The sequence below is a fragment of the Varanus komodoensis genome, unplaced genomic scaffold, assembly GCF_004798865.1.
Source record: "Varanus komodoensis strain SLA01 unplaced genomic scaffold, ASM479886v1 scaffold11, whole genome shotgun sequence".
In the NCBI taxonomy this organism is placed as follows: domain Eukaryota; kingdom Metazoa; phylum Chordata; class Lepidosauria; order Squamata; family Varanidae; genus Varanus; species Varanus komodoensis.
This window is the reverse complement of record NW_025335317.1, coordinates 13,127,032-13,153,192: the sequence shown is the minus strand read 5'-3', so window position 1 is coordinate 13,153,192 and position 26,161 is coordinate 13,127,032. Positions and strand designations below refer to the sequence as shown.

Genomic DNA, 26,161 nt, shown 5'->3' with positions numbered 1-26,161 from the left:
GCGTGCAGACGCGGAGCATCCTGCGCCTCTCCGGCTGGCCGGCCGCTCGTCGGTCGCCGTCCCCGCCGGGGCAGGGAGGCGGACAGCGCAGGATGGAGCCACTGGTGCTGCTGAACGCCCTGGCGACTCGGCTGCTCTTCTTCTTGCATTCCGTGATTGGGGTCTGGAGAGTGACGGAGGTGAAGAAGGAGCGCAAATATTGGCTGCTGGCGCTGCTTAATCTCCCGCTTGGCTTGGAAACAGTGCTCACTCTCAAGTTTAAGGAAGGCAAAGGCTACAAATGGTAAGTCGCGCTCAGGCACTCTCGTTCTTTCTAGGAATGGAGCTTTTGGTCTGCCCCCAAACTCAGAGCTTGCAGCCTGGACTGCTGCCCTTTGTGGAGCGCAGCATTTTCAGGTCCTAGCCCAACTCCCCCACCTTGTCGTGGTATTTCAGCCAGTCCAAATCCAGATTCATTTATTCCTCCCCAAAGCTTCTCTCTCTCTCTCTTTCTGAAACTTTGGTTCCCCCCCCCCTCTCTCTCTTAAACTTTGGTTCTCTCTCCCTCTCTCTCTCTCTCTCTTTCTGAAACTTTGGTTCTCTCTCTCTCTTTCTCCCTCTCTCTCTCTCTTTCTGAAACTTTGGTTCTCTCTCTGTCTCTCTCTCTGTCTCTCTCTGAGACTTTGGAACAGGCAGTTTCCAAATCAAACTGTTTCCTTAATTCTTGGGACGGGAAACACAAGAGGAGATGGGATGACATGGTTTAAGCTTACGGAGGGACTCGGTTCTTTGTACTTAATGCAAACCGGAAGACCGGAGGACTACAGGAGTGTGCAGCTCTGGTTCCCTTGGTGGCTGCACCACAGTCTGCATTAAGGTGGACTCATGAAACAAGGGCAGGCAGCAACGGGATGCTGGAGAGTTGCCCTAGGCTGTGGCACAGGGGTGCTGGGAAAGAGAGGGCGTTGGTAGAGTTTTGTGCCTTGACTTAAAATAAGCGGCATCGCTGGAAGCAAGGGTTGCGTTTGTTCGAGCAACGACTGATCAGGTGACAGGTTTGCATGGGGCCAACATTTTTATTTCCATAGCCACCTTGAGGTGTGATGTAAATCAGCTCAACTCAGTCAATAAATTATTGACTGAGCTGAACTGATTTTTCCTAATGGCCATGAGGACTGGTGCCTTGTGCATAAAATCTAAACCTTGAGGAAGCCAGATGCCATAGTAAAGTTAAGACCCACTAGGCCATCCGCCCAGAATATGTTCTCCTCTCTTCCTGCTATGGCTGATGGCCAGTGTTTCTCTACAGTTCCCCTGGGACTTTATGGCTCATTTATGATGTGATGTCTGGCTGGAACAAAGACTCATGTGAGCCAATAGAAAAATGTTCAGTCAGCAGAAACACGCACACAGACGTTCCAGGCGTCTTCAGTCTTTTGATTGACAAGCTTTGCAGCATGAGAAACTTTGCTTAGAAAGCATGAATGAGTGAGTGAGTGAGTTTTTAAATTGGAGCCCTGTAACAGATCCAACACAGCAGTACGTGTATCCTATCCTCAATCGATTGATCCGTAATTCAGATGAAGCACAAAAGATTATTCTCCTCAAAAGCAACACAGTATTTGGACAATGGTATAATGACGTATTTGGAAAATGGTGAAATGCATTCAGACGTGCCCTATGCTCCAACCTGGAAGTCTTCAGAAGTTTGCAGCACAACCTCCATCATCCCCTGCTACTGACCATGCTGCCTGGGACTGATGGCATTCGTCTTCCAAAGCATCAGCACAGTATCAGGTTGGAGAAGGCTGTCACAAGTGCCAAATACCACCTTTAATGAGTTTAATAAGCGATGACGTGTTTGAAAGAGAATTAACCATCTGAAAACAATGCTTCATAGGAGAAGCCACGAAACAGAGTCCTCACAGCAGAGAAGAGGCACCTGTTCTTTAACAGCCCCAAGTGGAAGGCTTCAGCTGAATGAGGATCTGATTTCTGTCTATGGCCCACAGAATCCAGTAGCAGGAAAAATCACCCAAAGCGCTTGCCTAGAGTTAGAGCAGTGGTCAGCATGGTTTTGTGCAGCCTGGCTTGGAGATGGCTTGATTTCTGCCCTCAAACTTCACTGGTTTTTGGTGAACTCAGGTGTCCCTTGCCTGATACATTGGAGATATTTTTGTCGTGTTTCATGCAGGGAGGGCACCTGGGAGGGGTCGTACGCTGAGCTTCAGGAGAGGGAATTGTGTTTTGTCCAAGTATTTTTGCCAATGGGAGCAGTTCATACATCCTTCTACATTCCTTGAGTTCTCAGAATGGAATACATGAGCTGACTTGGTTAGAAAACTTTATTGTGTGTTGAATCCAGGGGTCAAGGTAACACTCCTTAAAAAATCTATCCAATGTTAACTCACAAAAGCAGAATCTATGCTGGACACACCTGTGATGTGTGACCTTGCTAGATACACGTGATGAATGTCTAACCACATAGAACTTCCCTGAAGGCCTCAACTATTGGGTGGGATAGGAGTGGAACAAGTAACTTTGCAAAAAAGCCCATAGAGCAAGAAAGAAGTGGAAAAAGAAAGGAGGAGATAAAAAAGAGATCCTAAAATATCAAACTAGCTCCATGTTGTAGGTTCAGGTTTTTCCAGACTGAAAACCAAGTTTCACAACCAGTGATCTGACCAAGCTAAACTCTCAAGTGCCATTTTTCTTAAAGCATTTCCTTCTCACAGTTAAGGGGAAAATTTAGCACATGTGGCCAATTAATTGTCCTTCCTCAAGCCATAATGAAATGTGTACACTCCTTGCCGGAGATGAATCTGTCATATCATTGGCCGAAAGTGTTTCTGACTTCACTCCCCAAAAATGAAAATAGTATCTTATACTTGGGTGTATCTTTGGAGACTGGCCCTGTGCTGCTTTATAAAACCTGCCAGACAATAATCGTTCATCCAGTCCAACAGGCAGATCCTTTCACCCACTTCTGTGTCCTTGAGATATGATTCTGCAAAGAATTTAAGCCTAGAGTAGGACTGGCTTAGTTCCAAGTGTTCCACCCATACATAAACCTGAACCCTTCACAGGGTCCACAGGGAAAATTCTGCAGGGAGGGGAAACAGCATTTGTTTCTGCAGAAAGAAAACCTTTTAGGCATGGGACGGAGGCCTGTTTTCTTAGCATCTCAGACTCTATGACTGAATTCAGACAACAGCCTGTGAGGCACAAACAAGCCATGAAGAGAACCCATGCTTTGATGTTGAGTTGTGAACTATGTGTTGTACACCATGGTTTGTTACCTTGGCAGTGTTCAGACATCACAGTAACCCATGTTTCAGCAACTACCTACAACCCACCCTCGACCCATACTCAGTCTATGGGGGCGTAAGGCTGTCATGCCAAGCCTTGTTGCTCGCTTAACCAACTATGGCAGACCCAACAGACAATTGGGCTTGCCATGGCTTGTTCCCCCACATCCTTTCCCGTCACTTCTCCAGCTGGTACCCCAGTGTCTTTTGCAGCAGAAGCCATCTTGTCTCCCTCGTCCCACTCGAATCATTCCCCCTTTCATTCTCTGCTTTTCGTGCATGCATTTTTGGATCCCGTCCAAAGGCACACTTGGAATTGTGCATGTATATAGGCACCCAAAATTTGCGCTCTGTTCACTTTTTTAAAAAGCTTGCCTTCCACCACCATCCATTTATGGCTACCTGATACGTGACCTCTTGTCTGGTCAATTTCCTAATCTGTTTCAGCTGCTAAAGGGAACGGTGAAATGGAGGTTTGGCAAGACGAGACTCCATATAGGCTAACTTTGCACAGTTGCCAGGGGCCACGTGACCACCTGCCGCTGAACAGTACCGGCAAAGCAGAAAAAGGAGGGCAAGCAGGTGTACCAAGAGTGGGTGGGTACAATATCACCCGCTTAGCAAAGCAGCCCTCCTGATTTTATGTACCAAGCTGACAGTCCTTGTTGCCCTCCAGCTTTTCAACACTTCCTTGAGTCTCCAGTTCCTTTGGAAAAGGAAGGTGGTTGACATCAACACAGGTGATGGGACCACCTTCTCCTCTGCACCTGATCCCAGCCAGCCAGCTTAGGGCTGCTGGACCTTGTCTTCATTTACTCACTCTCCACCTGCCGGGAGCCTGCTGCTGTCTCCAACAAATGCTCTAACGAGCTCTTCCTGATTAGAGAGCACAGGCGTCCTGCCTCTCTGACTGGCAGCAGCAATGAAGTCTGAAGTTCAGGCACTCATAGTGATGCCCTCCACAGCCACGAGCCCAGGAAGAGCCCAGAACTGCAGGCAGTGACAAGGCGTACCAACAATCCGTCCAGTTTCCTTCCACTTTGAGCAGGGTTTTTGCAAAGCTAAGGGGTCCTAATTGCCATTGCATTTCATTGCTTTATCCTCCAATAGACAAAGCTCTCTGGATAGCCCACGGCAATTTCTCAAAATGCAAAAAAGAGATACAAACGCAGTATAAAATTCCAGTATGGAAATCGAACACAGTTTAAAATTCCAATGTATTTGGATATATATATTTGACAATAAAATGCAGAAGAGTTTAAACATATAAAGCAATTACAAAAGAAGGGGAACTGATTGAAATAGCTGATGTAACCCATTCTCTGCCAAGAAATGTTTGCAAACTGAGGGCAGTTTTAACCTGACACTGAAAAGATGACAATGATGGTGCTAGACAGAACTCGGTGGGGCGAGCCTTCCGTAACTGAGCACCAAGCCCGTGCAGAACGTTTTGCATTGCCACCCTGATTAATATACTATTGCCAGGAAAATTCCCTTCTGCACAGCTGCTGTGACGATTGTGGCTACAATCCAACAGAACAGAGAATTATGAAGGGGCAGCAGATTTGCTTCTTGCATTTCTCTGCTGCCCGATCGCTGGAAGTCTCCGAGCAATTCACCACAATGATGTCAGTGCTCTGGCTAATAAAAAGCGCCGGCGCTGCGTCCCGGCAAGCCCAGCTCCATCATGTATGGATTTATTCATTTCATTTTTATGCTGCTATCATGGCCCTTTCCCAATGCTTCTGTGATACATTGGGAGAAAGAGACTAAATGGGACAGACAGCAACAAGCAAGCATTCCTGTTTTTGGGGTACTGGTTCAAGAGGATGGTAATGTCCGGGGGACTCAGAAGACTGGCTCAGGGCTGTTCTGGCTGCTCCCCAATATGTGCCACTGGAGGTGGTTGCCTGTCTCTGTTTACTGGTAGGACCATTCCTGCTGTCTTTTGCAGCAGTCTTGGTCGGGTGGGGACTAGGATTCCCTCCCCTTGTTGTTGTTATGTGCCATCTGGTTGTCTCTGACTTATGATGACCCCCATCACAGAGGGACCACCAAAATGTCCTGTCCTTAACACCTCCGTTCAGCCCTTCTCAGATCAAGGCTGTGGCTTGCTTCATGGCGTCCATCCATCTCATATTCAATCCCCCCTTAGTGACCTCAAAGCTGCCTGGATGGCTGCTTCCACTGATATCAGATGAGCAGTCCCAAAGCATCGCCTGTGCATGAATGTATGTGTGTACATGTGTGCCTGTGAGCGAGTGTGTGCACAGGTCTGTGTACACTCATCTATGTGGACGCTCAACCCACACTAGGTAGAACGCTTGGGCCCCCAAAGATGATGCACCCTAACCCAAAGCTTATGCTATGCATTCTGTGGGATGAAGCAAGTGGGAAAGGGGCACAGCTTATGATACCCCTAAGAAAGTGGGATAGACCAGGGCAAAAGGATGGCTGTAGCCTGCGCATCTGCAGAATCCCTGAGCGCAAAGATTTAACCATCTCCCACACCAGAGGATGGCATTGGGTGGGAACCGGCCCTGGGCCCAGTCCTGATGCCGTTGACCCTGTTGCCCGGGGTGGGGAGGCAGTGGAGGCGCAACACCCCTCTGCTTTCCACTTCTACACCAATGCCTTGCTGGACCTGCACATGCCCATGTGCTCGCTGTGCCTTCATTTCAGGTCACTCCCCTTCTGAAACGGCAACCCTGAAATCGTGATGTGTCCCTTTTTGATGCAAGGAGTTGGGAGGAAGGAAAGCCCCAGGGCTGGACAAGAATGTTTCCTCGAGGCGCTTTCTTTCAAAGAGGTGGCTTGAGCCCAGTCGCTGGCGCAAGGCCTCTGTGAGATCAGCAGCTGCTGCTTCAGGCCAGCTGGAAGCGTTTTCCACACATTGCGATCGTAGCAGGGCGGTCGCCGTCCCTGCGCAGCGACTTTGCTGAGCTTGCACAACACATCTTCCCAGCATCCACCGCTTCTCAGCCTGTACACCTGCTTTAAATTTCAGCAGTCCGATTTGATTGCTTCCTATTGACAGGCTGAAGAAAGAGAAAAGAACAGTCTATATAGAGGAATATACCCTGTTCCCCCGGAAATCAGACCTAGCTGGAAAATAAGCCCAAGCATGATTTTTCAGGTCGCTTGTAATATAAGCCCCACCCCAAAAATAAGCCCCAGTTAAGATAGCCAGCCAGACGGACACATTTAGTATGTCTGTTGCAACACAATCCGGGGTTTGGAGAGTTATGACGATGTTCCAGAAGAAGATGACATGACTGTATTTGAATAAATGTACATTTTTGCACATGAATATAGATTTTTATACATGAAAAAATAAGATATCACCTGAAAATAAGCCCTAGTGCATCTTTTGGAGCAAAAATTAATATAAGACCTGGTCTTATTTTTGGGGAAACACGGCAGTAAGTCAGATTCTGAGCTTTCTGGGCCTGTGGGTGCCACCACACGATGGATCCCCCAGAAGATGTGGTTGGTTATAAAATGGCTAGTCAAAAATAAGGTAAAGTGGTAGTGGTCTTGTGGGGGAGAGAACTAGCAAGGCTAAAGGCCAGGAAGGGGGCAGCAAGAGCAAGGGGAAAAGGTGGGGAAAGAAAGGGGAAAGCTATAGGCTCAAGAGAGGGCGAGCAGCAAGTCAAAGGGTTAGCGAAAGAGCTAGGCCACAGGTGGGTCAAGGAGAGTCACTGAGCAAAAGAGATCTTTGTGTGATGGGTTGAAGATACTGAAGCGAGGGGCTGGGAAGGTGGGGGAAAGGGTAAGGCGAAGGGCTGGAAGGGGCGGAAAGCCGTGTGGGAGAACCCGTAGCCTCCTCCGGTCATCGGCTTCATTGTCGTATTGCAGTCAGGAAATTCTTGATGTCCCACTGGAACCTGGCTTCCTGTAACTTGAGCCTATTATTCCATGTCATGCACTTTGGGATGATCGAGGAGAGATCCTGGCCCTCCTCTGTGTGACAGCTCTTCAAGCACTCCAAGCATAGTATATCTCCCCTTAGTCTTTTCTGCTCAAGACTAAACATACTCAGTTCTTCCAGCTTCTCCTCATAAGGCCTTGTTTCCAGTCCCTGATCTTCTTTATTTCCCTCCTCTGAAACTTTCCCTTTTGGCTTCATCCTTCTTAAACTGTGGTGTCCATAACTGGTCACAAAAGGCAAGACGAGACCAAACCATTGCTGAGTAGACGGAAACTAGCACTTCACATGAACTGGAAGTAATACTTCTGTTAAAGCAGCCCAAAATAGCATTTACCCTTTGTGCAGCCACATCACATGGTTGACTCATATTCAGCTTATGATCGACAGCAATTCCAAAGCCCTTCTTGCTTACTGGTGCTGCTCCTCCTCAGTCACAAGACTGACCTAATACTTTCAAGCCTTTTGTTTAAAACTATTTTCAAAGTGGGGGAGGAGGGGGAGTGGAGAATATCTTGGGTGTTGGAGGCTTCCATTGGTATGGCAGCGCCCCAGGCCCTGTGTTGGAGATCCCCGGAATGAGTGGTCATCATCTTTCCATTGTCTCCTGCTCATTTTTTTAACTTAACAAGAGGAACATTGAGCTAATTCTGGAGTTAAAAGTATGGGAGTTTCCAAATGTTGCTCTTTATCTCTGATTTGAACTTGCAGTCCAGAAATGTGCACTGGTCCTTTGAGTTCTCCAGGGAGGCGAGAGAGCAGAAGTTTTCCAGGCCTGTTTTCACTGCATCCTATTCTCTAGCCACCTGCCTAGTAGCTCATCTGGAGTCTTGCATCATCATAACAGATGATGGAGAAGGTAGTACACAATGCTGCTGGCCATTGAAATTGGCCTGTCCTGAATGAATTTTTGGTGTGCAGTGAAGGGAAGATATTTCGCATGGGACCTAGATAGGAACTGACTCCAGAGTTTCTTTAACATTCTACTAGCAAATGGACCTGGCTTTGTATGGATGGGAGCAGCCCTCTGGTTCAGAGAGTGACACATTCAAGCAAACTTCCACTGCTGTCAGAGTTGGACCCATGGTAATTGTTCCACCTGGAAGCTGCCACACCTGCTGACACCCCTACGCATGGTCTCTCCGCTGGAGCATCCCCTTATCGCCCTGATGGAGGGGTCTGTCCATCCCAATGCCCTGAGAGGGCTTCCCCACAGCAGGGGGAGGGTTAGCATTAGGGTTAGAATCTAACCATCAGATGCTCCCTTCTTCAAACCATAACAATTGCAAACCTGCACCATAGGAAGGTCCTAGTGGTTGTGTGAGGTAATACAGGCCTCAAAGACAGATAGCAAATACTTTGGTCCTGCAGGCAAATAACTTTCAGCGGCACATCCCTAACATGTTTTATGATGCATCATCATCATCATCATCATCATCATCATCATCATTATTATTATTAGAACATTTCTATGCCGCCTCTTGCCGAAGCCTCGGGGCAGCTTACAACACAAGAAAATACAATACAATACAAAAATAACAATATAAAATTAAAATTATACACACACACACACACACACACACACGATATAAAAGAAGTTATAAAAGAAAAAAGAAAAGAAAAGAAAAGAAAAGAAAAGAAAAGAAAAGAAAAGAAAAGAAGTCGCCCTGGCCAGATAAATAAGTAAATATTGTTAACACTTAAAATGACGTTTTAATAAGAAGGTCTTCACCTGGCGCCAAAAAACAAATAATGACGGCCACTAGACAGAGCCTAGATATCTGTAGGATTTTCTGAAGTGCCCTCTCTGGCCTCAGAAAATTAGTCCAAGCTTGGAGCTGGCACTCCAGCCTCAGGGAACGCTTCTTGTACCCTCACAGCCGCTGAAGGGAAGTGTGTCGGGAGACTCTACAAGAACAACTTTGGGGATGGACTTTTGGGGGCAATGGGGGACTGGAGAATGGAGGGGACAGCTGCTGCCAACCCAGGAAGTATCCTGTAGGTATCTCAGCCTCATCTTCTCATCTTACAGGCAAAACACAAAATTGGCCTTCTAAGCCTTTTGCAGGGCAGGAGAAATGCAGAGGTGCCCTTTGTTCCTGCCTGACTCCTAGGGTGCCTTTAATCGTCCACATTTAGAGGGTTATGGGCAACCTCATTGGATCGTGCTGGTAGCATCCATGCCAAATTCAGATGTTGCAATTTCATCATCTTGCTTCTATGGGGATGACGGGCAGAAGCATATTGTTTTATTATTATACATATGTCTCACATAATTTCTATTCAATTTACTTCTGCCATATTTTGACAGAGGAAACTCATTGGCTATGCAATTCTTGCTATGTGTGCTAAGCTTAGTTTCCTTTTTCCTTCCCAGGTTTTCCCCGGCAATATTTATCTATCTGATTAGCATTGTACCCTCACTGTGGCTTCTGGAACTTCATCCTCAGAATCAGGTATCGTTGGATTTTTATTTATTTATTTATTTATTTATTTATTAAAACATTTTTATGCCATACAATCAATAGGGATGGATCCAGATGGAGCCGGTGTTACTTATAGTTAAAGAGAGCCAAGCTGCTTCTGGCAGAGAATTTGTCACTATAAAAAGATTGCAGATTTGTCTGTTATTGAATTAAGTATTCTATTTTTAATGTGGGGGGCGGATTTGGGTCCTTTGGATTCCCTTTCCGGGTTATCAAAATTTTTGATAACTGTGAGGCTCATGATAAATGTATTTGTTGCTTTACCTTTCAGAATCCACAAATGAAAATTGCAAATAGTAAATCTCATAAACTACAAATGGTGCCAGTTAACTGATGCTGAGTAAAAGAAATTATGTAAATATGCTCAATTTGCATGATCCATAAAGGCTACAATGCCCAGTTTTTATTAACACAGAATCTAGGATTGTTACATTTTATATGTTTTGCTTGTTTTATTATATACAGCACTGGTTATGGGAAGGAACTATGAGCGAACCGAATGGCAAATTAGAAATATTTGTTAAGTTTCTATTACTTTCCAAGTGATATTGACAATTACCAGTCATAAACTGCCAAAGTCACTGGTTGCGAGAGCAGACCGTCTGTTCATACAGAATGACTTAAACAGGTTCCCAAGCCAGAAAGGCGTTTGCATGTGGTTATATCACGTCACGGAAATGCCACTCCATCCCCTGTAGCATGCTAGAGTTTTTCATACACCATCACTTGTTTGAATACCACTAAAAATGGCAATTTGTGTTTCATTTACATTTCTTCTTTCCCCTCTTTTATTATACATGATCAGTTATGATTGCATTAATGTCATTTCCCTTGGTCGTCGTTTATGTTTGATACGGCAGTAAAGACCTGGAACGTAATTGTGTGACATTCCATTAATGTTTGGGCCAATACACTGAGGTCGCACAAGCAGGCACATTGCAGTTATAATCCTGCAGTTGTTTACTTAGAAGGAAGTTCCAGAGTGTTCAGCAGGGCTTTCTCCTACATAAGTGTGCAGAATATCGCCGAATCGTGTGATCCTATTCAGAAGCAAGCCCCATTTATTTCAGTGGACTTGCTCCCAGGTATGCTTCATATATTTCAGTCTCTGTTTTAAAACCTGCAGGCCAGAACAGATGTTGCTTTAGATTTGTATCTAGCAACTACATCATTTTTTCAATAGAGTAGGCATAAGGAGCCAAGTGCATGGCAGGGGGGAAAGGGTTAAAATAGGCTACCCCCTACATGCTAGGGCCCCACTCCACAGCACAGCAGGGCTGCCCTGCATCTACTCTAGAGTAAAGATTAAAGTGAGACACTGCGTCTTGGTATGAAATTAGCATCATGTCTGCCTTCATAGAACCCTAGAATAGTAGAGTTGGAATGGGCCGGAAGGACAGGACTCCAAGTTAAAGCATCCGTCTGAACGGCTATCTGGCTCCATCCTGAATGCCTCCAGCATGGGAGAGCCCACAGCCTCCCAGGGGAATTGGTTCCATTGTCATATTGCTCTAACAGGAAACTTTTCCTATATCTAGCCAGAATCTGGCTTCCTGTAACTTGAGCCTGTTGCTCCCTGTCCTGCAGTCTGGGATAATCAAGAAGAGGTCCTGTCCTTCCTTTTTGTGACCGTCTTTCAAGTACTCGCAGGCTGCTATCATCTCTTCCTCAGACTTCTGTTCTCCAGGCTACACATGCCCAGTTCCTTCAATCTCTCCTCTTATGGCTTTGTCTCCCGTTCCTGTTTAGCTCTGTGTGTCTCGTTAAAGGGCACTGCCTATTTGTAAAGGACTCCTGCCTATTTGTAAAAAGGCATGTGTGAACCTGCAGGGGGAAAGAGAGCATTTATTTCTAGGAAAAGACAATTCAGGCAAGGGGTGGTGAGGTGGGAACAGGAGGCGAAGCACGTATGAGCGCAAAAGCAGTGAATCCAGCCGAATCAGATGCCACAGAAATGTTCAGAGCTCCTGGCCCTTTGCTTCAGCAGGTGGGGCAGGCAGCCTCCCAGAATTCTGGAGCTCCAGGTGAAAGGTTCGGGGTTCCACCCAAATGGGCCACCACCTAATTCCATCTCTGCTGTTCTGGCTCTCAAGAAGGCATGCAGAGAGTGACTGTTCTGCATCCACAGGAGAGTGACCATCTTATCCTAGGCATGCTTCCGTGGAAATAAGTCCCAGTGGTTGCGCTCCAAGAAAGGAATCGCGGTCCTAGCCAGACAGTTTATTTTGTAATGAAACAAGACCCAGAGGGTTGCTTTTCTTTGTAAATGGTCCACAAGCTTCTAGACACATTCACAACAGGAGGAAAAACCCTGAAAATTAAGACGAGGGATCAGCCAGCAGATCTGATGTACTTGTCTCCACTAGTTTTGTAGGCAGCTATGCTGTACTGAGTACTGGAGGAGAAGGACTGAGAACATTCAGCAGTGGGGGTAGAGATTAAATTAGCCTCCTGCTCTGCCCCACAGGGGCCCCTTGTGCCCCAAATGATGCCCTGCTCATGGTTTACCCACGTTGCATAGCAGTAGACCCATGCTGCTTTGCAAAGAAAGCCAGTGCTGGTGAGCATGTTGGACCGGGGACATGGGAGATCCAGGTTAGAGCAGTCCCATTCAGCCAAGAAGTTCCTTGGATGACTTTGGGTCAGTCTCAGCTCAACCTTCCCCACAGAGTGGTTGTTGGGAGGATAAATGATGTTATGAATGGCTTCCTTTACAAGAGGAAAAAGTTGGGATACAAATGCAGTGTATTCAACAGAATACTAATTTATTATGTGTTTCAAAATATATGTCATGCTGTTAATAATAGAAATGAGCGGGCAGAGAAAAGGGTGCATTTTATAACCTCGTAAATGAATCAAGTTTACTGTACTTCCAATGCACGAGCAGACATGCCTTCTAGTGCTGGCCAGCACAACTGGACACTAGCCAAACGATGACTTCTCTGAAGGGGCTCTGCTGACTCATCCTGTTCCAAAATGGAGGTTTCAGCTTGTCTCCGAGTTTGCCCTAGTTTTCTGTAGCACAAGAAGTTCCTGCTCGAGCAACGTGCTTAGAGGTAGCAAAATGCCGGTACCGGATACAGTCCATATCTACCTGCACACAAGAGATAGGAACATATTCAATAATAGAACATAACTGCTGATTATATTAAGCGCTGTCCAATGTTAATTTTGTGGAGGACTTGTCTGCGTAGGAGGAGGAGTGGCGAGCAGTGCTGTTGGCCCTTTCCCTGACAAAGAAAGACAGAGCTAATCCCATCCCATTAAATACTACTAAGAATACTTCTTTAGATGCCCATGCTCAATGTGCAGACACTTTTTAGGTGTGTGGCAGAGGCAGCTCTTGAGTTCAGCTTGTCCTTCACAGGAAAGCTTTCCCCAGGAGTGACAAGTGAAGATGGCTTTTGTTGTTGTTCAGTCACAAAGTTGTGTCCAACTTTTCGTGACCCCATGGACAACATTCCTCCAGGCCTTCCTGTCCTCCACCATCCCCCGGAGTCCACCCAAGCCCACACCCGCTGCCCCAGTGACTCCAGCCAGCCACCTCAACCTCTGCCGTCCCCTTCTCCTTCTGCTGTCAGTTCTTCCCAGCATCAGGCTCTTCTCCAGGGAGTCCTTCCTTCTCATTAGGTGGCCAAAGTATTTGAGCTTCAGCTTCATCTGTCCTCCTAAAGATCAGTTAGGGTTGATTTCTCCGTATGGTTAACCTGCAACACTGCTCTTTGGTATGGTACAGACTGTATATGAATACAGTGCCACAAAGTAGATAATGGATCTATAATAAAACACATCTGGAGAGATATCTAATGACTGTGTCACTGGCTTTCTCCCAGCAATACAACCATAGTCTATAATCCAGAACTGATCATCAATAGGTTGGAGCAGGAAGAAAGAGCAAATCCAGCTGCTTTTAGAAGTGTTTTTCAACTGAGGGGATCCTTGGGCTCGTTTGACCAGTGAACTCAGAAAGAGACAGGTAGTCTTTATATTAACAAACCAGGAGATAAATTTTAGATGACATTCTAGAGTTTTAAAAAAGCCAATTGAAGCCCGATTGAGTAGCTTTTCCTAGTAAATGGAGGGGATGAACCCTCAGAGAAGAAGCTCCTGCTTTTGGCAGTATAAAATTATCTTCCTCTAGTGCAGAACAGTGAAAGTTTCCAAAACTCTTTATGCATTGCACAGAGAGAGGTTTCTTAGCAAACCCTTTTCAAGCTGGTCCACAGGTGCAGGCTCCCTCATCCGAACATCACACAAGTCATGCATATGAAAGAAAGTGCGTGTGTGAAAGAGATACCATCACGCCTGGCTTACCTGAGAGTGCTGGCTGGAAGGTATCACGTAGCACTTATTTCCAGACTGCCTGGTAACGTGCAGCCCTCGTTCAACATATCAACTCAGCCAGAGCCAAAGGGAATTGTGACGGTCATAATTTTATACCACTTTCTTGGGAATAAGCCCTGCTGAACTTAATGAATATTTCTAAGCAAACATGAGGGATTGTGCAATTAGTCTTTATGAAGTTAGCGGATGAGACTTATTCTGAATAGTCGTGCTCTTGGACATCCGGAGGGTATCTGGTTGTCCACTGTGGAAAAAGGAGGCTGCTCTAGAAAGAGCTTTGGCCGGATGCAAGATGACTCTTCTGATGTTCTTCTCACTACTTGGACTCTCATGCCATTGTCGGGACATACGTCACAAACCTCTGCAGGCAAAGTCCCTTCATACACTGCAAATACACAGCACCTTGGTTTTCAGACTGCTGCACACGTGTTATCTGAGTAATCCTACCTGTGAGGTCGGTTGGATTTTATCATCCCGTGATTGCAGAAGGGAAGATAAGGCTGAGAAATGACTGCTGGTCTAGGTGACCCAGTGAATCTATGGCAGCATTGAGACTGTGACTAGAGATGTCCTGGTCACTGCTCGGGGTGAGGCAGATGGCTCTCTTGGGATCCAGGACTGATGTCCAGAAGAATCAGAAGAAGGAAAGGCACAGGAGGGGGCCTGGGAATTTGGGCCACCCCAAGATTCTGAGATGAGGACGCAGAGATGCTTATCTCAAGGCTGGTCTCACCAGGTGGGCAGGCTGTCTCTGGGAATAACCAAGATGCACAACTGGAGGGAGGGGACTTGGACCTGAGGAGTTCCTCAGACTCAGGTGAGGTGGCCTCAGCTCTTGACCCCGTGACCCATTCTCAGCAGAGGAAGGTGGCCCAATTAGAGGACTGGCGCAGAGGGAGGAGGCGTGTTCATTTCCAGAAGGTCCCTCCCAAGAAGATGGGGTCCAGGCATGCTCGTACGGAGAGTTTCTGGAGGTGAATACTAGATGGGTTCAACTAACCACTCTGTGCAAGCTCAGAGATCCATTCTGGGTGTTTGTGTGCTTTGGCCAATAAAGAACGCTTTGCCAGAAAAGGTTGGTGGCTTTGCGTGAGTGAAGGAGGAACCCCAGCTCCTGACAGTCACAGCTGGACAGTGCAACCCCATGCCTACCCCACCAGAACTAACACCCACTCATTCAGTGGGGCTTATTCCCAGATAAGTGTGCCTTGCATGGCAACACAGTCCATATATGATTGCTCAAAAACAACACCCATGGAGAATAGTCAGGCACTTACCTATAGTCAGTCAGGTAAGTGGGTATAGGATTGCAGCTGAAGGGTACAATCCTATGTACATTTAGACAGAAAGAAAGGTCCCACTGGGACTTCATTTCTCCATAAATGTACATAGGATCGCACCTTCACTTTCTTAGTTTTTGGCATCTACCTCTTTTCCTAAAGCGTATTGCAGGCAAACATTAGAAGGGTGAGAGAGGAATGAGTTGCACTGTAGACCATCTGTTGTGTTTGGGGAAAAAACATGGGAGGAACAAAATATTCATTTGTGTACAACTCAATCAAAATTCTGGCATTATCCTTTTTTTATTGGCCTGAAATGAGACATTGTTAGGAAGAGCAGTTGTGAAATCAGATCCAGTTTCCAGTTTAGAGTTTTATGGCCTCCTCTAGGCCCATTGTTAGCAATGCTGTGAGTCAAACTCAGCTTCTGAGCATACTTTTTGTGATTCCTGGCACAGAGGGGTGCTGTCCTGCTCTCAAGAAACTCTCTGCTCATCCTAAACTCTCTGCTCATCCCTCACAATGTATGAATGAAAAACACGCCTCACTGATCTGCAGCGATTCACAGCGGCCGGTCGCACGCATGCATTTGCGGCAGCCGCTGCAGAATCCCTGGAGGAGGAACCCACGTGGGGATGCCTCTAGCCCACTGTTTCCCCTCCAGCACAGGGGAGTAGATGCACCATTAGGTGGTTGCCCCAAGGTTTGGGGCTTCTCGTTCCATCTGAGCACGGTGCAACAGTTCCCCTCACCAAAAGCGTAAGAGGAGAGAGTGTCCATAGCCTCCAGTGCGCATCTTTTGTGATCATTCCTATCATCCGATCTCTTTGTGCGGCATCTCAGTTCACAAAGCCGGCAGAGCAGTGCAAGGAAGCAGCTTGCTTTGAGGGGCTCTGGCCAAGGTGTTTTCCGGGGCCTCCTCAGCACCACCAGACTGCCAGGCATGCTCTCCCCTCTTCTGCCGCAGGACTGGCCCCGTTGCAGTGAGGTGCAATGGGTGACTCTCTTAGGAGGCCAATGCTTTGGGAAAGGACCGGTGGCGAGTGGCCGGAGGAGAGAACTGCATCCCTGCAGAGCCTGCCAGAAGCTGGCATTCTGCCTTCACGTCCAGCAGAAGCTGCTTTCCCGGTGGCCAGTGCAGAAGTGCAGCCCCTCAAAGCTGCAAGGGATGGGCAGAGGAGCCAGCTGGTCTGCTGCCAAAGTGTTAGGGCTGCTTCTGAAAGGACAGTGATGGCTGAGAGTACTTGGCAATCAGTGGTCCAGCCGTGGCGCAGGGGCTAAGAGCGTGGGACGGGGACTCAGGCCATCCGGGTTCTAGTCCCCGCTCAGCCATGGAGCCAACTGGGTGACTTTGGGCCAGTCACAGGCTCTCAGTCCAGCCTCCCTCACAGGAACGTTGTTGTTGTGAGACAAGGTTGAGAAGAGGGGGACATGATGTAAGCTGCCTTGAGTCCATTGGAAAGAAAAGAGCTGGGATACACAGATAATGAATAAATAATAGGCTTGTCTGGATTCGGATTCCAGTAAATATGTTGGTGAGATGAGGTATGAGTGGGGGTGGATGAAGGAACAGCAGGCCTGGAACTGGCGGTGGGCTATAGCCACCTCACCTTTCGTGGTATAATCGACTTCCCAGGTAAGGTAAGGGTAATGCTTAGTTCAAGGCTCTTTTGACCCAGCAATGGAACCAGGACCCTAGAGAGGCTGTGAGGCTTCGCCTTGCAATTCACCCGTTGAATTGGGTGCATGCATCTTTTGACTTGGATGGAAGTTTAAAGGTCTTATTGGTTGCACATGATTAGCTGGCAGAAACAAAGGCAAGGATCTTTTGTGACCCTATTAAATGGAGTATGTTGACATTATGAGTTATTTTAATTAATGTCTACCTCTCTCTCTCTCCCCCCCCCATATATATATTACTGATTTTTTAAATTGTAGCTTTGCCTGAATGAGGAACAGCTTGTGCAGAATATCAGTGAAAAAAATCAAAGCGAGGCCATTGACACACATATAATAGAGAAGGTGAGGTCATTTTTGCTTTGCTGTCTATGAACGTGCATCTACCGTTAATTCTTGAAATGCAGATACTTGAAATGGCTTGGATTCTATTATGCAAGTGCTTCTAAAAGGCCCAAATACACAAATGCAAGGAATATGAATGGCTGGGTTTGGATATGACACCAAATCAGGGGTAGGCAACTTGTGGCTCTCCAGATGTTTTGGCCTACAACAGCCCTCAGCCTTACCCAGGATAACCCATGATGGCACAAGTTGGGCCAAGACATCTGGCAGATGCCATGTTGCTCATTCTTGCACTGGACCACCAGCCCAGCCTCCCACTGGTCTCCAGCACACTCACTCACTTGCTGGGGTGGCTTTGAGGAGATCAGGATCACCTTCTTCCATTCTAAATTAAAGCTAGTCTCGTACACTGTCTTAGCCATAGTTAAGCTTAAGCATGGGGATGTGGAGGTCAGGCTGGAACTGAGCTCTCTTGTGCTTGCGGGACTCCTTTCCCACACTCCGCCTGACCAGGAAGTGGGGCAAGCTGAGATCAAGTCTGCAAACGCCTGGAAACAGGAATGACTTCTTTGTGCAAAATATGCGCATCGCACGATTCTTTGCGCAAAGTACATAAAGCCTGCAAGTCATGTGTGCAAAAGCAGAACTCTGCTTGTGCTTGCTACCTGCCAGGTGCCCATGGAAATCTTGGCACAAGGCAGACTTGGAATAGAGAAAGGGTGGGCCAGATTTTGGAGAGCTGAGCGGAGGAAATCCGAAGAATTCCTATCCCCAAAACACAGTGAATTGGTGATGTGTTAGTTAACTAGCAAAGTTAACTATGGTTAATCCCAAACAATGGTTAATCTCAATGATGGTTAGTGAAAAAGAGAGATTCACAAATAATGGTTCAATGTTGCTTTGCTTTCACTAACCATAGTTAACATTAACTGGTTTGTTCAGTTTGGATAACAAGGCAAGGCTTCATTAATCTAAAATGCATTCAAACTGCTGAATGATCCATGCTAGAGATGGAGGAGGGGCGTGCATGATCCCATGGGAAGGATAGCCTTATTTTTAGCCCTAAACCATGGCTTAGCATCATGTCCACACCAGGCCAGTCTGCCCATCCAAATGAACGAGTAGCGCCATTTCACATGGATCAGCTGCTAGTCTCTGACGAGCTTGGCCTTCGTGATTAAGGGCCACTGTCAGCTGAAGCTGGCAGGGCTGAGCTAGAGCTGATGGACTCAGAACAGAGGAAAGTCACATGCTGTCAAATTTCACATCAGGGCTGTGCCAAATGTTCTAAGTCTGTCTTTTTTGGCAATTGGTGAGGGCAAAGAAAATACTTCAGTGAAAGAGGCTGGAGAGAATTCTGAAGAACTTTCTCATTGGGGAGTGGGATGGAGGTTTTATTTATCTTTTAAATATAGGAGGTGGCTAATGGATGTCTTCATTCTACTTTTTAAAAAGTCTTCAAACAGTCTGTGCTTGAGGCTCTGTAGATGTCGTGATGGATAGATAGTTTTCAGAAGAGCTTCCTGGAACGTCTCTCATATAATGCTACGTGGTCTCTTGGGCACTCAGGAACAGTTGTCTTCGTAAAAGCTTCTGTGCAAGTGTCCCATCTCACTAAAAGCAAGAAACTGACTTGGAGTTCTAAAGTTTCCATTCAACACCTTGTGTTGAAGTGTTGAGATGAACACAGAATGTTGGAGTTCTTTAAAAGTTCTGAAAACAAGGAAGCCTCCCTCACAGTGTTGTAGAAATAAATTTTGAAGAATAGCTAGCCATGGTCACAATCCGCAGAACCCTGAGGAGGGTCCAAATATGGTCAGGCACTTGCCTTGGGGGATAAAGATAATGGGACTGACATGAGTTGCAAATAGCTTGCAACCATGTATTGTTGCTGCGAAATTTATTTTCCTCATATTCTGTGGAGACTGCAGGGGAGAATAAGGAGGGTGGTGGTCACAAATGACATCATCCCTTCCGATCAAAAAGTCGTGGTTCTCCAGCCCAGTGAGGCCTAGTGCCACAACTCCATGGCTACTCCTGCTATTTTTCTTTTGTGTTTTCCCCTACTTCTGACGCTTGCTTCTTCTTTTGCATGGCTCTTTGCAACAGGCCCGAGTTCTCGTCAACACACTTTCCACAGTGTGTGACCCAGTCTGGACCCTCGGTCTCCACCAGACCTTTCTACTCCTCCTTATCATTGGGAGATGGCTTCTTCCTATTGGCGGTGAAATCACTCGGGACCAATTGTCTCAGCTACTTCTTATGTTTGTGGGCACTGCAGCAGATATACTTGAATTCACTAGTGAGACCCTGGAAATAGAAAACCTAAGGTAGGTAACACAGGAGAATCTTAATTATATTATCATCATCATCATCATCATCATCATCATCTCAATTATTATTACTTTCACTGTGTCGGCCATTGGAGAACATCTCAGGGAGATTCTAGATGGCCCTCAAGCCATTGGGAGGAATGGAATAGACAGCATTTCCCCGAATAGAATTTTGAATTTAATAAACACAGCAGCTGGATAGCACCTTGAAAATGAAAACCATCAATCTAAGTAAATAAAAAATAGAGTGAAGTTCGTCATTCCTAAGTCCTATGGAAAAGTAGTAGTACATCCAAGATAATTTCAACTATCTTATTCACTTGGCGTCCGTGGGATTTACTCATGGTTAGATAGTTGTTAACTGCTCAGACAGCCTCAGCTATGGATGAGCATTGCCTTGCAATGGTGCCCCATGCCCTGGTAACTTCCCGGTTGGCTCGTTGGAAAGCGCTCTACGTGGGGCTGCCCTTGAAGATGGTCTGGAGACTTCAAATTGGTTCAGAATAGAGCTGACAGGATGTTAACAGGGATTGGTCATATAACGCCAGTTCTCTACTGGTTTCACTGGCTACCAATTGAAGTTTGGTCCCAATTTAAGGTGCTGGTGATGACCTATAAAGCCTAAACGGCTTGGGTTTGGAATACCTGAAGGAGCACCTTCTTCCCTATGTGTCCTCCCGCCCCTTGAAATCTGAAACGGAGACCCTGCTCTGGGAGCCCTCCTTGAAGGAGGTTAGGAGGGAGAGTACCCGGAGTAGGGCCTTCTCTGTGGTGGCACCCCGACATTTGAATATGCTCCCCAGAGAGGTTCACCTGGTGCCAACATTATATTCTTTTCAGCATCCGGCAAAACTCTTTTTATTTTCCCATTATTTTAATGTTTAATTAATTTTAACCGGGTTTTTAGTACATTAATGGTCGGACACTGTGAGGTTTGTTTTATTCTACTTATTTATTGTAAGCCATCCTGAGACGTTCTGTAGGGGACGGGATAGAAAAGCTTTAAATAAATGACTAAATAATAAATAAATACTAGGTGGTAAAGAAATGAAATTAATGACCAACACCTGCAATGACCTGATTGCAACAGCCCTTTGCAAGTAAGCAGTGGAGAATTCCGGCAAAAATTAGCTGTCCTTCTCCCCAGCAATCTGTCAGGGATTTCTTTGTCTGCTCCTACCACTGCAAAACCACACAGAGTATCCCCCTTTTCCCTGGGGAAGTGAGCTCTTCGAGGGAGGCAAGAGGGAGGTGCCTGCCCTACAGGGACTGGGACCCAACCATGGACAGCATCTTCTGGTGACCAAAGTATCTGAGGGTTGCTTCCCCCTCAAGCCAGCCACGGCACCCAGATTCAGACGATGTGGCAAAGCACCCAAGGAAGGATGATTAGAGAAACCCAGCCAGCACCCATGGGGTGTTATCAAGCCACTCTGGCCTGCTCACCATGTGTGAACAAAGCCAATGTCAGGCTGTTGTAACGCCTTCATTACTTAAATTCAGTTGTTTGCTATCGCGCACAACAGAACTGTGAAGAAGGAATATTTTTGCACTCCATAGTGGTTTCGATAAGCTCGGTTGGAAAATATTTGTTTCCTGATGATTAAATAAGAAAGAATCCAAGCTATTGGTCTTCAAGAGTTTTGGCAGAATCTCTTGGCAGAATGCCTCATGCTAGCATACAAAAATTTACAGCACTTGGATTCTGCAGATTTGTTAGCAAATCTAAAATTGATTTCAGTGAGGCCCTGATGTATGGTTAAGGTTAGATTGGACAGTATGAAGACCCATTAGGAGAATTATACCTTTGTTCAAGAATTTCACATCCTGGCCTGTATAAAACATGCCCAAACAAAACCCATGCCTTCTGGTGGTGGTCTCGTTACCCCTTTCTCAGGTTTCCCACATTTAATTAATCTTTACATTATTTTCTCACTGGCTGGACTGGAAACTTGCTCTAGGCAGCAGTGTCCCTTGAGTGAAGTTGAGAAGGGGAATAAAAGGCTGAAAAATTGGGCCAGAAGCTTGATGCAGCCCTTGAAATGTTAGCAGGCCAACCCTGATCTTGGGAATCTGAGCATGATTGTCTAGAAAACATTTAAACTCTTGTATTTGTTTTAAGTCAACACTCTAGAAATAATATATCCACAAAATGTCCACTAAACGCTTGTATCCTGATATTGTCAATGCGTTCTGCATATGTATGCAAGCTTGCTTGCTTAAAAAAAGAGTTAAACTAGACATCTTGTTTCCAGGCTGGACTGTTTTCTGACAAGTTTTTGTCCATCATTAGGAAAATGGTTTCTTTGATCTTAGGAAGTTTCACCGACCTTCTTGCCACCCCTGGAGTCTATGAATTCCAGCCTGTGATAATTTCCTGCCCTTCTTGAAAAATAACTTTTTCAGCACACCAGTTGGACTCCATGCTTTGGAAGGACTGTTTATACATCCATGCCCTTTGCTTATGTTTGTTTTAGGGAAAGGCATGCCCTCGTGTATGCAATTCTCGCAGTGTGGACATGGAGCATGCTGCAGTTTCCCTTGGATCTTGCAGGTTAGTAACCGTCAGCATTGCTGGGGGCTTAAGTAAAGAATGTAAAAGGGTTTCTCCTCATTTCCCGCTGTGTTCGAGCACCTAGGCATTCCCAGAGGGAATTTGGTGGAAAATTGACTCTGTCACCAAAGGCCGTGTTGAGCAACTTGAGCTGCTAGCAAAGGCTACCGCTTGGGAACTGATAGCATGAGGAACTGGGGTCATTCTGGCTTAATCCAAACAAACATAAGCCATGGGAAAGGGCTGCCTTAAAGCCTGGGAGAAGCCTGTTTCTCTGGGCTCCCCTTGTCCAGAAGTCCTTTCCAGAAGTCCTTTCCAGGCAAATGTGGATCTGTGCAGCCCTGGCTTGCTGCCCACTTGGAAGGTTGCAGAGCAGAGAGAGGCGGTGCCCGAGCGTGTCGTGGGAGCAGAGCAAAGCTTGTGCATTCATGGAGCTTGTTGAAGGGTGCAGGCTTTTTGCCCCACTGCTCAGGCATGGGCCTTTCCAGGGGGGCTGTGTGTGATGAATTGGGAGGAAGCAGCTGGAAGCATCAGCCCGGACAGCCACAGGCAAGGTACACCAGCCCAGGAGCACGGAAGGCCAGAGAAGGGGTTCAGCAGCATCCTCTGCCCGGTTCAGCCACCTCACTCTGCTCAGTGGTAGGGCCGACCCTGTGGGAGAGAAGCCAGACTCACTATCCCAGAACCATCCTTCCCAGGTTTTGCTGGAGAGCTCCTTGGAGGCATGCGAGGTGGCATCTTTGGACTCTGAGATGTGGAAAGTTAGGAGCACATCTGGAGGGCCACAAACACTGGGAGGTGTGAAGCTGCTCTCGACGGAAGAGCTGGTATCTTCACAGGTTGCACCAGGACAGGCTTTCCCAGACCCAGCTGTCTCTGCACCAGCAGGCGCATGAACATGCAGCGTGTGGGCCAAAGCTGCTCTGCGTGCTCCATCCCACGGAGTGGCAGCTGGGGGTAAAGCACAATGGCACTTGTGTGCTTCACAACTGGGGTCATGCACAGCCATCTAAAGCACCTTCCCTAGGAGCAACAGTGCCGCGAGACCAGGAGGTCTGGGGTCGAAACTCATCTTACGGCACTGCTGATGGTGGCCACTGCTGTTCTTTCTCTTCCTCGCTGTTGCCACCCAGGCAGAGATCCCTGCGAAAATCGGCCGCAGTAGCCACTGCTTTGCCATCACGCGACCGGTGGCTGTCCCAGGGAAAGTCAGGGAGGCAGATGGTCAAGCGGGTTGCAACGGGGAAGGAAGGCAGGTCAAGGGGGCTCTTGCCAATGGGTGGTGGGCAGGGCTCTGGTCCCTCAGCAGGTGTCCAACCGTGCCAACCTATGATGCTAGCCCCCATGTAGGGGGCCACTCCCATGGGGTGGCATCATAAACCATGTGGGCTTCATCCTACTACGAACTCTGCTGCCGCACTTCCAAAGCAAAAACCATGGAGATGTACCTTTTAGGGTGCAAGATGGATCCCATATGCCTCCACAAGTAAAGACAAGACAGCGTGAGCACCCCCAGTCAAGACAAGGCTTGAGAGACTGTATGTTGGAATGCTTAGACGGTTGGACTGATCCTCAGGAGATCCAGGTTCTAGAATCCACTCAGCCTTGAAGCTGACAGGGTGATTTGGGACCATTCATGGACTCTCAGCCCAAGTGAACTCATGGGGTTCTCGTGAGGATAAAATGAGGGGAGGAGAACCTTGCCAGCTGCCTTGGGTCCCTGCAAAGGGAAGGAAGGTAGGCTATAAACCTTGTGTCGTATTAATAACAAACACCTGCTCAGTCTTGCCTGGGACTCTGTGGCAGGGACAGAATGAGAGGAATGCACTGGCTCAGAAGCCGAGGTAGGAATGATCCCACCAGGGTCGTCAACATCCCTTGAGCAACACACAGCGGTTAACCACACTGTCTCTCTGCACTGTCAAAGAACAAGGCGATTGGGTGGAAACAAGACACAAAGATAACCACGTGGTGGACAAGGCACAAAAGCAGAGCCCCTGTTCCCAACTTCTGCTTCCAGCTTTTTATGGAGGTCCCATTTCACTTGGTCTGTGGTATGGATGTCGAATGAATGAACTAAAAAATACGCCCTCTCTTTGCAGTGCAGCACGTTGGCTGTGGCCTCTCGGTCACAACCAAGAGGATCTTCTGCTTGCTTCTCTGCAGACACAGCGCAGACCTGTGGAACATCGGCATCAGCTTGTTCATCCAGGATGGCCCTTTCCTTATTGTGCGCTTGATACTGATGGGCCATTTTAAAGTCATTAACCAGATGCTGGTGTTTTTCACCGCTAAGAATATCTTAATCGTGATGTTGCAACTGTACCGTTTAGTGGTGTTATCGCTAGACTTCCGTGCCTCCCTGCGGTATCAGTCAAACAGCCGGAAAGGAGGAGTCGGATGTTGTCCATGTGAGCCAAATAGTATCAGTCTTCCACCCAACGACGGCAATCCTGATGAGAAGGAGCGAGCGACCGGTCCTCCGGAGGATTCCACAGCAGTCGCAGTTGAACGCTTGCGAACTAAGATCTTTTATTCATGATACTTGTTTTCTCTCTGGGCCACTTTTGAAGGAACTGGCATTATCAAATGCAGTTCTGACATGCTTCCTGCCATTACAAGATGGATGTTTGATTCTAACCACCGGAAGGAGATGTTGGAGTAGCATACTGGCTTGAATGGAAACATTTCAGCCTATTGATTTAGGGAGCTGACACTAGATCTGTACCTTGTTTATCCAATGGGGTTAGTAGAAGTAGCATATTTTTTAAATGTGATGCATGAGTGGACTTGCTGGGGCATTGTACTAGTGAAATGTTCCCCTGAAATTCAGGCTTTTGTCTGCTCTGCAACAGGTTGGAGGAACCTTTGACCTCTCCAGAGAATCTTTGCAACTGTGACAATGGTGTGGAACTGCAGATGCTTGAAAATAATGGATTCTTTCTGCCCATCTGATATGGAAATAGTATACATTCAGTGAATGCAAGGACAACTCAATTTACAGATTGAAAATACTGTTTGCATCATGAAGGAATTTCAAAAGTACTGCAATGCTTTCAGACACAATTAAAATACACATTTTCCCCCTGCCCCCAAGTATTGCTTCATAATGCATCAATATCATATTCCATCTCAGAGTCATTTTGTGGAAAAAGTTTTGCAGTGCTCACTCATACAAATGCAATTGTGCCTTTAACACTTAAAGTGACATCCATTGTGATAGGTTTCTTCTTTCCTGAGATGATTTCTATTGCTGGGTTATTAATAAAAGGCAACACTTTTTTTGCATGATCCACATTAATGGTAGACACTTTGCAGATTAAAGTTATCAAATCATGTCTGCAAGATTATGTCTTGTGTGAATTTTCTCCTGGAACCTGTCACTAAACAAAATGTTCAGGGTTTTTTTTTTCCCACTTCCCATATTTCTAGACTTTGAAAATGAATGCATCAGATTATAATGAATTTAATGACAAAATACTTCTGTAATTGCTACTGTAAGGGCTGCATGGTTGCAATATATATAAAAGTGAAGAAAAATGTTTGCAAAGAAAACAGTAACAGATTTTATTATGATCTGTGATCAAAGTTTTGAAAAGCCACTCTTAAATAAAATAAAATGAGTAAGCATGTGGGATGAAATGGTTGCCCTCATAAAAGACATGGAGACTCTTACATTAAGAAGTGAATCATTTAGGTCTATGATAAAAGGTTGAACTTTAAGCTCTCCCTGGAAGAGGAAATTAACTCACCCGTCTTCACTTTGCATTGCTAGAGACCTTACTTAAAAAGTTACTTGGGTCTGTCTGTAGGGCTTTAGGGTGAAATCCACACCTGCCATGATTTATTTATTTATTTATTAAAACATTTTTATGCTGCCCCATTCGCCGAAGCCTTGGGGCGGCTTACAACAATAAATAAAACCAC

At 46.5% G+C, this 26,161-nt stretch overlaps 1 protein-coding gene across 1 annotated transcript; it reads left to right on the top strand.

Moving 5' to 3' along the window:
* Positions 1 to 25,346, top strand: TMEM26 (transmembrane protein 26). The gene is made up of 7 exons (XM_044420107.1): positions 1 to 283; positions 9,593 to 9,671; positions 14,993 to 15,019; positions 18,865 to 18,924; positions 19,457 to 19,677; positions 22,158 to 22,234; positions 24,337 to 25,346. The coding sequence occupies exons 1-7, from the start codon at positions 93 to 95 to the stop codon at positions 24,774 to 24,776; spliced, it is 1,095 nt and encodes a 364-aa protein (XP_044276042.1). The 5' UTR covers positions 1 to 92; the 3' UTR covers positions 24,777 to 25,346.
* Positions 25,347 to 26,161: the final 815 nt, after the last annotated feature.

Bases quoted from the DNA above. Each gene is read 5' to 3' on its own strand.
- TMEM26 (XM_044420107.1), top strand. From the start codon at position 93: ATGGAGCCACTGGTGCTGCTGAACGCCCTGGCGACTCGGCTGCTCTTC. The intron at 9,672-14,992 runs GTATCGTTGGAT...GATGGGGTCCAG, and splicing joins AACTTCATCCTCAGAATCAG to GCATGCTCGTACGGAGAGTT. The intron at 18,925-19,456 runs GTCTTCGTAAAA...TCTTTGCAACAG, and splicing joins TTGGGCACTCAGGAACAGTT to GCCCGAGTTCTCGTCAACAC.